This window comes from Malaclemys terrapin, chromosome 7, assembly GCF_027887155.1.
Source record: "Malaclemys terrapin pileata isolate rMalTer1 chromosome 7, rMalTer1.hap1, whole genome shotgun sequence".
NCBI classification, from domain to species: Eukaryota; Metazoa; Chordata; order Testudines; family Emydidae; genus Malaclemys; species Malaclemys terrapin.
This window is the reverse complement of record NC_071511.1, coordinates 79,997,957-80,013,116: the sequence shown is the minus strand read 5'-3', so window position 1 is coordinate 80,013,116 and position 15,160 is coordinate 79,997,957. Positions and strand designations below refer to the sequence as shown.

The 15,160-nt window shown below is 42.2% G+C and overlaps 1 protein-coding gene across 3 annotated transcripts in view; it reads left to right on the top strand.

Moving 5' to 3' along the window:
* Positions 1–15,160, top strand: part of RTKN2 (rhotekin 2) — a 100,578-nt gene that overhangs the window by 29,605 nt on the left and 55,813 nt on the right. For all 3 annotated transcript variants that reach the window (XM_054033340.1, XM_054033341.1, XM_054033339.1), the window contains exon 2: positions 11,100–11,299. In XM_054033340.1, coding sequence (XP_053889315.1) covers positions 11,139–11,299 — 161 coding nt within the window. In that variant the 5' untranslated portion in view covers positions 11,100–11,138. The remainder of the gene's footprint in view (positions 1–11,099; positions 11,300–15,160) is intronic.

Below are 15,160 nucleotides of genomic sequence, written 5' to 3'. Positions count from 1 at the left end.
GGTGCCACAAGGACTCCTCGTTGTTTTTGCTGACTAACATGGCTACCGCTCTGAAACCTGTCATGTATAGCGTCCCCCTTGCCTGGTAATAGCCGGAAGGGGGCTATTTTGTTTATGGTCCAGCATGCTCAGTTGTATAGTGCCTTCACTCCTGTTTTTCTTCATTTTCTTAAGTGTTAGTGTGTTCTTTCTTCTTTTGATCTGTACATACATACCATTGTGTATTTTAGTGCACACGCCGCTTTCTGCTTCATGCACTATCCATGCTTCGCATGATTGAGTTTGCAGGTGATTGTCTTATGGACTTGGGTCGAGTGGATCTTGAGGAGGATACATTTGTGTTGGCTTCCCTCCATCAGTTTCGGGAACCTTAGCAGTAAATATCAGAGAGTGCTGATGAAAGGATAAATAGAGGGTTTTGAGAGAAGTGAAGGAAGATGTGCATATATATCAAAATATTCTGAGTACTTGGTGAGCAAGTTATTTCAAACTATGTGCATATATGATTTATAGGCTATTAAAGCCTATAACATTCATTATATTTGCTTGAATATAGGCTAGTTTTTTTCACTTTCTTGATGCAATTTCTAGAGATTACCAGTCTTTTTTCTGATAAATTCTTTTTCTCTTTCGCGCATATAGCTTGTTGTCATTCTGTGTCTGAGGTGTTTACTCGAGATTAATTAGTGGTCCTGGGGGAGACTGAGGATAGAAAAGCGAACGCGAAGAGAGATGTCTGCTTAGAAAATGCTGCAAGAAAATCTATCTGCCCTAAGCATTCTGTGCATTGAAACTCCATAGGTTATCATTTGAGGACATCATCAGTGACTTTACTCTCTAAAAATCATGAAAGAAAATGTTTTAAATTTCAGTGTTAAAATTAATGTGATGTGCAGACAGACATACTGCAGGTTGTACTGATTCCATTAAGTAAGCTCGTCTGTGTAACTGTAACTGCTTTTGTGTTGCTGTAGATATAAAGTTTTCATATCTACTAATTAAGAAATCATAGACAAAAATGTGTTAATTTGAAACAATTTTATAATGCAAACAGGCATATTGCAAGACGTGTTTTAGATTTTTATTCTATTTTTGCAACTTTGCTGTTGTATATATGCAAATATAAAGCTTTCGTGTTTATATATTCAATTTCCTTTCTGTGAAAATAATAAATTAATTTTTTTTTTAATGGTATGGGGCCTCTTACACTTGACATAGCTTAGGCCTCAGAATGTCATAATCCAGCCCTGCCAGGACCAGAGGACAGGAAAGGTGAGAGGCTGCAAAAAAGAACACCAATCAATGTCAGTAACTGCTGCTGGTAGCAAATTGTGATGGTAGCAGTTTGTAACAACCCCTGTGCAGCCTGCTGAATGGAGTTGGCCTGATCATAGGGTCCTGCCCTGGTCCTATCCTCTTTCTGCCCACGTAACTTGCCTGTTTGGCGGGAGGCCACAGTCCTGTGATTGTCTTGCACTCAGTCTGTGCCACCTGGGAGGTGGCTGGGGTCATTCAGTCCTCGGCAGGATGGATTGGGGGTGGTTTCCGGCTTTTTCCCCTGTTCAACCCAAGCAAGCCACTCTGCAGTGCTGGGCTGTTAATACCCTCATTGTGGTCACAGGCTGGGTCTGGCCATCTCCTCTAGCAGTTGTCTTCTCAGTGCCCAGCTGGTCACCTTGGCCTTCCTAGCCCTACAAAGGTGGCCGCTTTAAAATATTGCAACTGCCAGAATTTCCAAACTAGGAGTAATTCTCCCCAGATCTTCAAGACAGGGACTGTGCTGCTCTGTACAGCACCTAGCATAATGAGGCCCTGACCTTGGGTGGACCCTAGGTAATACTGAAATAAACATGATGTCTAGTTGGCAGCCGGTTTCAAGCGGAGTGCCCCAGGGGTCGGTCCTGGGGCCGGTTTTGTTCAATATCTTCATTAATGATCTGGAGGATGGCGTGGACTGCACTCTCAGCAAGTTTGCAGATGACATTAAACTGGAAGGAGTGGTAGATACGCTGGAGGGTAGGGACAGGATACAGAGAGACCTAGACAAATTAGAGGATTGGGCCAAAAGAAACCTGATGAGGTTCAACAAGGACAAGTGCAGAGTCCTGCACTTGGGACGGAAGAATTCCATTCACGGTTACAGACTAGGGACCAAATGGCTAGGAAGCAGTTCTGCAGAAAAGGACCTAGGGGTTACAGTGGATATGCTGGAGAAGCTGGATATGAGTCAACAGTGTGCCCTTGTTGCCAAGAAGGCTAACGGAATTTTGGGCTGTATAAGTAGTGGTATTGCCAGCAGATCGAGGAACTTGATCGTTCCCCTCTATTCGACATTGGTGTGTCCAGTTTTGGGCCCCACACTAAAAGAAGGATGTGGAAAAATTGGAAAGAGTCCAGCAGAGGGCAACAAAACTGATTAGGGGGCTGGAGCACATGACTTATGAGGAGAGGCTGAGGGAACTGGGATTGTTTAGTCTGCAGAAGAGAAGAATGAGGGGGGATTTGATAGCTGCTTTCAACTACCTGAAAGGGGATTCCAAAGAGGATGGATCTAGACTGTTCTCAGTGGTACCTGATGACAGAAGAAGGAGTAATGGTCTCAAGTTGCAGTTGGGGAGGTTTAGGTTGGATATTAGGAAAAACTTTTTAACTAGGAGGGTGATGAAGCACTGGAATGGGTTACCTAAGGAGGTGGTGGAATCTCCTTCCTTAGAGGTTTTTAAGTTCAGGCTTGACAAAGCCCTGGCTGGGATGATTTAGTTGGGAATTGGTCCTGCTTTGAGCAGGGGGTTGTACTAGATGACCTCCTGAGGTCCCTTCCAACACTGATATTCTATGATTAATAATAGGAGAAAGAACTGTGTCACTGGCTTAACTCTTTCCATCTGACAACTATGGCCCTGTCTCATTAAAAATAAAATGGGTGGGTCTTGTAACATGGGCCTTATCCCCAACGATCTACAACATACTGTTAACCAAACATGAGTAAATGACGTTAGCCAGCTTACTGTCCCCTGAGCCATCTAGCCCCATACCAAGCTATGATAGTTGCCCTTGTTGACAGTCTCCATAGTGAGACTAATATTTGTGCATTGAGGCAGGACAGCGGTTAGGCCACTTGTGTGCTAAGACCACAGCCTATCATGTTGACCAATGTTGTCTCATTGTTCCTTGTGGCCCCTCTTAATCTATCTGTATCCATCTATTGTCTATAGTATTATACTTAGCTTGTAGTTTGCAGTTTTGTAGATGTATTGGTCCCAGGATTACCCACTTCTTTTGAAAAGGTTTCTTGCAACATGGGTTAATCCCTTATGCTTAACAATTTGTCCTACTTTGTATTTAGCTGTGGTGCTCTGGTTACCTTTCCCAGACCTCAAGAAGAGATCTCTGAAGCTCAACAGCTTGTCTCTTCGTCCAACAGAAGTTGGTCTTAATAGAAAATATTACCTCAACCACCTTGTCTCTCTCATTTAGATTGTAAGCTCTTTGGGGCAGAGGATTCCTTTGTGTGGAATCCTGTTCAGCAGTTAGTACATTGGGATCCTGGTCCATGACTAGGGCTCTTAAATAATAATAGTAGTAACAAACACCTTCATTCTCAGACATTTTCATTCCATGACAAGGATGAAACATACTGATGGAATGATGCGGGACCCCTTTCTCATGTAGGGACTTTTGTGCTTTACCTGTGTTGATGGATGCGTATATGACTTTGGTTTCCCATGCTGTTGGTCTGCCATGCTAAAATTTAAATCCACTTAAAATCAAGATAACTTCAAATTAGCAATGTTTTAAAAGGAATTAATTGATACTTATGACAAAAAATAACTTATTCATGACAATTTACTTAATCTATTCAGCCATATTTGAATTGCCTGAAGTCAAATTCAGTTGCTTAATATTTACTTGGATAGGAGGGTGCAGGTGTTCCTATTTGTTGTCCTATGTATTAATTCATAATCTTAAAATCATTCTCATCAGGATTCAGAATTCAACACTTATTCACGTGATCAATGTCATTGAAATCAGCGGGGGCAACCGTGGGGACACTAGTGGATATAAGGCTCAGCAACTGATGACATTAAGTACTATCCCAATGAAATCAATGGGATTACTCATGCTATTAATATTAAGCAAGTGTGTAAGTGTTTGCAGAATCGGGGCCTTGGATTACACACTAGTTGGGGCTGGGACCCCCTTTTTATTAAACACACAGACCTAATACCTAGCAGAATCAAGTCCTGAGGGGGCACTACAGCAATATTACCACAATAACAAAAATTCTATTGCATTGGCTAGAGCAGTATCAGTTTTATAACTCTGTAAATGGATATACTTTGAATTTCAGAGCACACTGCAAGATGCCCGCTATTTGTGTGGGTTGCCACTGCAGGTGAATTTTGATAAGGGTTGAGCATGTGGAGATGGAGAGGAGTTTAATTTTATTTTTGTAAATTACGGCAGGATGTGTGTATAGAGTGTTGGATAGGTGTCCCTTATTTTTTAACATACATCTAAATACAGTAAAGATCAATTGCTGTTGGAGCCAAACACCAGTACTTTTATGAGTTGCAAACAGGGAGGAATCCCATTTTTCTAATACTATGTACTTCAAGAATTCTCCTAGATAGGGAGGCAGTCTGATCTAATGGTTAGGTCACAGGACTTGGCATCAAGAGGCTTGGGTTTTATTGTCAGTTGTGCCCTTGATTTGATTTGCATTTACTCTCTCTCATTTTCCCCATCTGTAATATGGGGCCCATACTTGTACTCACTTCTAAAGTGCTTTGTGAGATACAGATGAAAAACATTATGTAGGTGCAAGGTACTATTATTGGACCACTAAGATTCTGTGCGTGGAGGAAGCAAAAGGGTAATTAGAACATGGTAATTCATTTTGTCATGATAAAAACAGTTAGCACTTCAGTACAAAAGCTTCACAGCAAGAAACTAGTTGTCGGAAATAAATTATTGCAGTGCTATCATCTAGATTAAACATGTTTTATTATTTTATTGCAAAATTCTGTAGAAGAGATACTCTAAAGCAGGAGTCTCAAACTCAAATGATCATGAGGGCTAGTTCATTGGCCCGAGGGCCTCATCACTGACACACACCCTCCTTGCTGCCCCCGGCCCTGCCCCCACTCCACCCCTTCCATGAGGCCCCGCCTCTTCCCACCCCTTCCCTGCCTCCATTCCAACCACTGCCCTGAAGTCCCCATTCCAACTCTGCCCCCTCCCTGCCCCCAGAGGTTGCATGAGGGGCGTGGTGGGGGCTCAGGGCAGGGAGTTGAGGTGCAGCAGGGGGTTGGGGTGCAGGCAGGGGGCTCAGGGTGCAGAAGAGGTGTGGGATGCAGCAGGGGGCCCAGGGCAGGAAGTTGGGGTGCAGGAGGGGTTTGGGATGTGGTAGGGGGCTCAGGGCAGGGAGTTGGGGTGCGTGCCTGGAAGCCAGGGCAACACATGGACGGAGCCTTCTGCTTCTCTCCCCTCCCGGCCCCCCTATCTCCGGCCACAGGGACGTGATGCCAACCGGCGCAGGGCTCGAGGGGGGGCAATCCCCCGGGTGTAGTTTGCCCACCCCTGGCCTGGAGGTAGGCCGGGGTGGTGGGCATGGGCTGCTCGGCGGGCCACAAGAAATGGCCCGCGTGCCGTGTGTTTGAGACCCCTGCTCAAAGTGTATGAAAAGCCATTGCAAAGAACTGCATGCATTTTTGAAAATTATTTGCTTCCAAATTGTGGAACATATGAATTGTTAATAAATGATTTACTGATGTAAACAGCACTTGTACTCTTGCTTAGACCAAAAGTTGAGATACCGAGAACCCATCTATTTACAGTATATGATATATAGTAGCTATTGTGGCATAGATGATTTTTTTGTCCACTAAAAGCTTAGTAAATTAACTTCTCCATTCCAACTGATTTCTATGGCTTTTTTTCCAGGAATGATTATAAATGTAACGTTTAAAAGTCTTTCAATGAAGGGAAAAAAGCCCATTGCTTTAGCCCTGAAATGCTCCAAGAATGTTGTGATAGCAGTTCCGTAGGTAAGAGTGACTTGGGCATTCTTTATAAATATAGTCAATTTATATTTTATAATCCATAGCTGCTTTTATTTTGGTGAGACTCCCTGGCCCTATCAACACTGGGAAACTTTCTAGAATTTTGCACCAAAAGTAGGAATGCTAAGAAACCACTAACGAGGATAAGGCCCTGGGAACTTGTGGCAGCTTAAGTGTCAGGGCCGGCTCCAGGCACCAGCCCAGCAAGCAGGTGCTTGGGGTGGCCAAGGGGAAGGGGCGGCACGTCAGGCTGTTCAGCGGCAATTCGGCGGTGGGTCCCTCTCGGAGGGAAGCACCTGCCGCCGAAGAAGAAAGTGGCGCGGTGGAGCTGCCACCGGAGTGCCGCTGATCGCAATTGCGATCGCAGCTTTTTTTTTTTTCTTTTTCCCCCCGCCACTTGGGGTGGCAAAAACCCTGGAGCCGGTCCTGTTAAGTGTAACCTACAAAGGGAAACCTGCTTTGAGAAGAGTTAGGTCTCGTCTACAGGGAGACGCTATTGTGAAGTAAGCAAGGGTGTGAATTTAAAGGGCAGTAGTTATGCTGTAATAGCTTCCCACATGGATATTTCTGCACTAAATGACTGTGTACACTTTAGTTTAATTCACTTGTAAAGTAGATTAAGCTAAACCTCACACAAGCACTCTTAGTGTGAAATAAGTGTCCACAGGGAAGCTATTGCAGACTACCCATTGTGGGCTATTTCCCCCTATAGACAATCCTTTAGAATAGAGTGCTTAAAATGGCTGTGCCTGTCTGGATCCCTGTCCATGCTATTGCTACCAGTGATGGAACTGAATTGGTGAAATTAACAATGGGAGAAACTTGTTGGCATAAAAAGACTAATGTACTGGTAAACTCAGCCTTTGATTAAATGATGGTCTGCCAGTCCTCTCAATGGCATGCTATTACTTTCAGAGGGAAGCTCGGTAAGATTTAGAAAAGATCAAGCAATCCTTTGCCGATGAAAGGAACCCAAGTGATTCCCAAATTAGGCCACTAAATCACTCCTCTAATCAATTAGTTGCCTCTCTTTAGTCATCTAGGGCTACTCTGAAAAAACTGGTGAGTGTTTGCACTTTGCCTGTTCTGCAGTTATACTGAAGCTGGCAATGATAGGAAACACAATAGTGTGGGGATGGATGTAAGTAATGTATGGCTATTCCACTCCTGGGGAAGGTCCCAAGTTCAACTGAACATGAGCACTTCCAACCAGCATGCTGAAGAACTGCATAGCATAAGCAATCACCACAACTGTTCTGAGTCCTAAATACCCTATCACAAAGATTTTTTTAACAGAATTTGCCTCAAGATATCTTGTTAATTTCTGTCTTTCCCTCTGCCCATCTTAACTGACTTGCCCAAGCAGACACAAGTTTAGGGCGTTCTACAGCAGGGCTTGGAAAACCCACTTACTGAGAGAAGGAGAAATTTTGCCTTAGCAAATGGACTGAGTGTGGTTAGGAAGTTACTGACTCTTTAGAATGGGACAGGAAAGGAGTATAGTGGTCTGTGAACCACTGCTCTGTTAACAGGATTGAAGACAGAGGAAAGGAGTAATGGGAGCTGCTCCCTTTTTTAAAGCTGGGAGGCGGGAGACAGAGACTCTGAGATGCTGATCCCTTTAAAAATAGGGAAAGTGGGGCTTCTGGAGTGTAGCGGTGAGAGAGGAGCGCCAGCTAGAAGATTGAGGGCCTTCTGTACAGCAGGAGAAAAGCCTGGCCAGAAGCAACCAAAGAGCTCTGCAAAAAAAGGTGGGTCCTGGTAGTGGTTGTCAAGCAAGTTTACCCTAAACTGCATGTTTGCTTCCTGAATTAGGAGACATCTGGGAGGAGGCCCTTCTCCATTTCAGCTGATGTTCTTTGCCAGAAGTAAGGGCTCGCCATCCTCTCTCCTTGCCATTTTTACTCCCGCTAGCTGGAGGGCAGTAGGCTCTGGGGCTCCCTACTTCTCTTTCTCTCCCGTGTGAGAGAGAGAGCAGGACAGAGGGAGATCATGAGTAGGAGGAGGAGGAGGAGATAATGAATGTGGGATATGGAATGAATCGGGGAGGGAGGATAATAAATGATGGAGGGGATAGAGTAAGGAGAAGGGAATGGAAGAAACCTGCTCCCCCCCCCCCCCCGCCCCTGCATTGAAGGTGGGCTGTTGTCAAATTTACTGAAAAAGGAAATTTCTCCAAACTTCCAACCTCTGCAGGGTTGTGAGAAGCAGCTGGTACACCTTTTAATTCTACCCTTTTTGAGAGGAATCCATTGCTTGCTGCCAGGAGCAGGCATCTTAAGGTTTTCAGTCTTTTAAACAAGACAAATTAATTGTACCACAAAACCTCAATTATTTGCTAACATACACCTCTACCCCGATATAACGCAACCTGATATAACACGAATTCGCATATAACGCAGTAAAGCAGTGCTCCAGGGGGCAGGGCTGCACATTCCGGTGGATCAAAGCAAGTTCAATATAACACAGTTTCACTTATAACATGGTAAGATTTTTTGGCTCCCGAGGACAGCGTTATATCGAGGTAGAGGTGTCGTTTGTTTATTCCACAGGGCACTGGGCAGTTGCCCTGTGGAATAAACACACCCATTCAATACAAACCTGCCCCGTTGCTTCATAGTCCAGAAGTAATTTATGCCCCCACCATCAATTGAGATCAAGACACATTGCTGTATCCCAGTGATACTCAGACCTCAGTGGTTCAGGAGCCAAATTAGCAATCAACATTACCCAAAAGAGCCACAGTAATGTTGAATTGATTGTTTCATTTACTATTTTTACATACATACATATGTTTTTTTCTCACAGAAAAATGGCTGACCAAGTATTATTATTTTATCAACGACAATTGATTAATAACATAGTAAAAACATCCTGACCGGATAATAATTAAATCAGAGTTTCAATATCATATGCTGCAAAGAGCTGCAGGAGACACATTAAAGAGCTGCTTGTAGCTCGCAAGCCTCAATCTGAGTATCACTGCTCTAACCTGATGCACGATCCAACCTCCTTCACTACAATAGCAAATTGATAGCCTATACAACCAGTAACCGAAAGAAAAAGTTACTGTGATGGTCTGTAGCAGTTGGAGTGAAGAAAGAGACCTGATTCTGATCAGTGCTACCTTTTACAAACTGCCATCTTCTGACTAGTGCTAGTGCTAGCCCATTTAATGAGAGAACTGGCTGAGAGGGGCCAACTGCCAATGGCAATCTGCTGTGTGTTATACACCCTCCTGTTTCCTTGCTCCCCAACATTGTGCTAGCTGTGAGACCTGGCTTCCTTTAACATTAATTCTCCTCTATATTAATATGAATAGTTGACTGATTTTAATTTGCAAATCAAGAAGATATAGTGCAAGTAACCCTTGCAGATTTTCAATTTTTTGGAAGGTAATATGGAAAGTTAACTAAAATTCATATTTCCCACAAGATCTTAAGTATAATGCACAGAGAATATTTCCCCACCTCCCAAAATAGCAAGGTAATATATTTCATGCTGTATTTCAGTGGTAGGTGAGATAATATTTTATAATATATACGTAGCTTCCTTCTGGAGGAAAAGTGCTTTATAAATATTAATTCATCTGTCAGAGAGAATGCACTTTTTGTAGGTTAATCTTTAAACTATTACAAGCTAATTGAAGTCTGATTTTTAGTTCACTTTAATAAGCATTACATTCATATCCTATTTAAACAAAGGACAGTAGCATCCTGCAGTCTACATTTTTACATATTCAGGTGTATTTGAACTCTTTAGTTACATTTACCAAAAAGTGGATGTCACTATTGATTATATCCCCTTCAACATGACCAAAGAAGAGGAAAAAAAATATTTTAGTTAATTTCAAATCTTTCCCATCTCCTTTAGTTGTACTGTGTTCCCCTTAATACACAGATGCTCCACTGAAAAACATTTTTTAAGTGGAATGTTTAAAAGTTTTATACTCTGTAAGTATTGTTTAATTAGGGCTCACAACACCTATATCAAGGGTGGGCAAACTTTTTGGCCTGAGGGCCACATTGGGATGCGAAACTGTATGGAGGGCCAGTAGGGAAGGCTGTGCCGCCACAAACAGCCTGGCCCCCACCCCATATCTGGCCCTTCCCACCTCCCGCCCCCTGACTGCCTCCCTCAGAGACCCCCACCCATCCAACCCTCTCCCCCCACCCTGCTCCTTGTCACCTGACCGCCCCCTCCCAGGACCCCCGCCCCTAACCGCCCCCCCCCCCCGGGACCCTACCTGCTATCTAACCCCCTGTTCCCCATCCCCTGTCCTCCTCCCCCCCCCCCCACACCCAGAACCTCTGCCCTATCCAACCGGCCCCCTGTTCCCCATCCCCTGACCGCTGCCTGAAGAACGTCTGTCCCATCCAACCGCCTCCTGCTCCCTGTCCCCTGATTGCCCCCCAGAACCCCTTGCCCCTTTTCCAATATTGTGGCTGCGGGGGAACGAGAACAGTGGGGGAGGGGCCCAGGGCTAGCCTTCTGGGCCAGGAGCTCAGGGTATGGGCAGGACCGTCCCGTGGGCCGTAGTTTGCCCACCTCTGACCTATATGATGTAGAGAAACATCATTATTTTACAAATGGGGTGACTGAAGCATATATGTTAAGTAACTTTCAGATCATACAGTGAGTCAATGTCAGTACCTGAATTAGAGCTCACCCTAATTTTCTGGTTGAATGCATAATCCAGTATTCTCTTTTATATATGAAAAAATATACTCATTTCAAATACTGAAATAGTCTTACTGACTGTGTAGTGATTAAAGACCTAGGGTACCATACGCTTTCGATGATATAGTAAATACTTAGTTCTTCTAAAAAATACTTAATGCAATTTCTGTAGTAACAATGAGGAGTACTTGTGGCACCTTAGAGACTAACAAATTTATTTGGGCATAAGCTTTCGTGTTGCTTTTGCTGATACAGACTAACACGGCTACCACTCTGAATTTCTGTACTGTTATTAATTGGATTTTATTGTAGTTCTACAATGTTTGGTCTCTTGACAATCTTGTATGTATCTAGGAATGCAGCATTCAAGAAAAGATTGACTTTGAAATCCGCATGCGAGAGGGAATCTGTAAACTGCTTGCAGTGAGCACCCAAAAAGATCAAGTGCTGCATGCAGTTAAAAACCTGATGGTTTGCAATGCTCGTGTTCTTGCCTACAAGACAGAACTACAGAAACAAAAAGAGGAACCAGTCACGTACGGAATAGGAGGAAGGTGAGTAACAATCTTGAGTGTTTCGTTACAAATTGAGAATTCAATGGCAAGCTCTAGGTTGTGATTTAAAAAAATAAAATAAAACCGTTTAGGTAATTGTTAGTGTTGTATCAGGAGGCTTACCTAGAAAATTGGATCTAGTACTGGCTTGTCCTCCTCTCTCCTCCCTCCCCCCCCAAACAAAACCCAAAACAAAACCCTACAGCAACTTGATCTTTGCATTGTACTGGAGCATTAAATCTGCATTTCATAACCTCATTTCAAGCTACTGGGTTTGGTATTTTAGAAAATGTAAATTGAGGTAATTTGTTCTCTAGTAAAACATATTATGGGCATTATCCATTAGTGTTCAAGATGTAAGTATGGGATACCCTGATGAGCATGTTTTGTACAAGAGAAGTTTACATTGAACATGTGCAGAGATATCAGGTTAGGTGTGTGAAGGAACAAAGCATGGAAAACCTTATGGGTAAGCCCCTACTTGAATTGCAGGATGATTGTCAAAAAATTGCAGCTGAGTTGTGGACAAACCATGTAAAATTGCAGAAAAGTAATAATGGACCTTATTACTTTTCCGCTGTCAGCCACCTGGGGCTGAGAGTGAGGGCCCGGGGCTGACAGCGGGAATACGGGGCTGACAGCAGGGGCTCCTGCTCTCCGTCCTGGGGTGACTGGGGCTCCCACTGTCAGCTCCACGCACAGTGGAAGACTAATATTGTGGAATCCTCAATATTGCAAGCTAAGTAGGGCTTTACTTATGGGAATATCTCCAAACCAGCATACCTTTATTTCTAGTTTTTAATCTTTTACTCTTTCTAAATCAGCGGTTCTCAAACTTTTGTACTAGTGACCCTTTTCATACAGCAAGCCTCTGAGTGCGACCCCCCGTTTTAAATTATTTAACACCTTTATAAATGCTAGAGGCAAAGCACGGTTTGGGTTGGAAGCTGACAGCTCGCGACCCCCCCCATGTAATAACTTTGCAACCCCTTGAGGGGTCTTGACCCACAGTTTGAGAACCCCTGTTCTAAATGTACTTTAATGATAGACTGTACACAATGGTTAATTGGTACCCTCTGCTGGCCATTTTAGTTAACTACATCATAGTAATCAAAATACACAATTCTTCACAAACATGAAGACAAATGCTTGGTTGAAAATAAGCCCGAAATATAATTGCTGGGTGAGTTAAAGCATAACCAGCTTACTTGTAAAATGTTGCTCTGCAAAAGGGAATAGAACTTGTATGCAATATTGAGAATAGAGCTACCATTTCTTTCAGATTATCATTTTAATGAAGTATTATGTAGCAATTCAGTGCAGAATCTCTTCAAGCAACTATGGGCTTAGTCCCAATGTATCCATAGCAACAAACTTCTAACATTTTGCATCTAGAAATGTTGCCTTTTGGGGAAAAAGCTAGAGAATTTTATTTTGTGGCCAGATTAACCCTGATGATTAAAGCTAATTTTTAAAATTATTGCATATGCATATAACCACAGTACATTTTATGGCATCATCAAACTTTTACCAGTTATATTGCTTTTCCATAATAAGTTAAAGACTTATATGACATTCTTTTCTTTCTCCATCACCAAAAGCAGAAAGACCAAATATTTATGCTGACTCTTAGATCTGTAGGCCTTTGATATCATTGACTACAAGGTAGTGGTTAGGGTGGCTAAATACCTATGATGTTAACAAAATTAAATAAAAAAAATGGACTTTTGTATTTAAATCAGATATTTTTGATATTTAAATAGTTTTTTTTAAAGAATGTTTAAAATGAAATTTGAATTTAATACAAAATATTGTAAAGTCTAAACTTATTACAATCTCTTAAAATATGCTGACTCCATGAGCCTCTATCAAAAACTTTGAGTTAAACGCTGCTTTTCTATATAAAGAAAGATATTTCCCCCCCTAATTCTAGATTTTGAGGTCAAGCTTTATAAATATGGCACAGTAGGTCAGTCTAACTAACTTAAGAGACTGTCTTATTGTCAAGAGACTTAGGCGAGTAGGAAATTAAACGTCGATCACTTTCATTTAGGAATATTTAAAAATTTTCCCCAACTGCCCTGAAATAATCAGTTAAATTAGCTGAGTATAGTTAATCCTACGGTTTAATAAATCATTTAGTTGTAAATGCGAAACCTGGTTTGATAAGAGAAATTTATGGATCCAAAACATTTAAGATTGTGTTGTTTAATAAAAATACATTTTATATGCTGTTTTGTATGTTTAATTAAATTCAAGTTACTATCCTAATGCAGCTTGACACAAATCTTGAGCAAAACATTAATTATTTAGTAAATAATCAATATGTTGTACACCATTTTCTGACATACTGAAATGTACAAGTAATGAGAATCTGAAAATATTAAACTATATAATTGCTTAAATAAATGTATATAGTTATAGTGTATCCTCCTAGGTAGCAAAAAGATGTACCAAATCTAGTGTAAAGGCTTTATTTACTTGTAAATCAACATGTCATAATGGCTATATCAACCAATGAGAATGCACCATTCTTTAGACAATAACTGACATACAAATGGAAAAGTTGATTAAAATATATTATTTAACTTGATTCTTTCCATTAGGTGATTTAAACCAATCCACCTTTTTTTTTCTTTTTCCCCTCTGTGATTAGAGAACAGTACTGGATGGCTGCTTGTCTACCCAAAAAGCTCTCTTTGACAGGGACTGTATAGAGTTCTGTCTCATCCCCGTTCAGCGGGCACCTGAAACCATTAGCTTTGTGTTGCAGTGCCATCAGTATTCTGACAACATTGGGGGCAGGTCTACACTTAAAGAGTTGCAATGTCGCAGCTGTACTGGTGCAGCTGTCGTGCATTAGTGAAGACATTACTGCGCCGACAGGAGAGCATTTGCCATCAGCATAGTTAATCCACCTTCGCAAGAGTCAGTAGACGCTCTCCCATCGACATAACGCTGTCTACACAGGGGGTTAGGTCGGCATAACTACGTCGCTCAGGCGAGTGGATTTTTCACACCCGAGTGATATAAGTATACCAATATAGTATAGACCAGGCCTTGGATTTTGTCCCTGCTTTGTTGAATGGTCATAATGTAGTGGATCATCTGTTCCAGTGTCTGACATTTGGTTGAGATTTAATCCAGATAACACTGGTGTCTGAGGGTTATGGGAGGCAATTGGTTGTAATTGTGGAAGTGACTTCTGCCCTCGCAAATGAGTGGTGTGCTCACCTCTTCTTTCTTAGATTTACAGTCTGGTGTTCTAGCTGCTTCTGGATGCCCAGATATCAGTAGTGACTAGGAACTGTTAACTTAACTTGCCCAGGAGATAGGAAAGGTTGCAAATGGATATGGGGCTCACTACTGTTCATTCCTTTGTTACCTCCGGATTGGTCCATTCCAATATGGTTTACATGGGACTACTTTGAAGACATCTTGGAAACTTTAGTTAGTACAGAATATAGCTGGCCACATATTTAGTGGTGGTGGTTCTCTCAGGGAATACTCCACACCAGTGCTTCGGAGATTGTATTGGCTGTATTGGATTTGTTTCTAGGTTCATTTCAAGGTGTATTGATTAGAGTTGCCCAAAAGCAAGCTATTCCGCTGGTTAGGAAAGATAGAAAATGTGGCAAAAGACCACCTTGGCGTAACCACGAGATCTTGCACGATCTAAAAAATAAAAAGGAGTCATATAAAAAATGGAAACTAGGACAGATTACAAAGGATGAATATAGGCAAACAACACAGGAATGCAGGGGCAAGATTAGAAAGGCAAAGGCACAAAATGAGCTCAAACTAGCTACGGGAATAAAAGGAAACAAGAAGACTTTTTATCAATACATTAGAAGCAAGAGG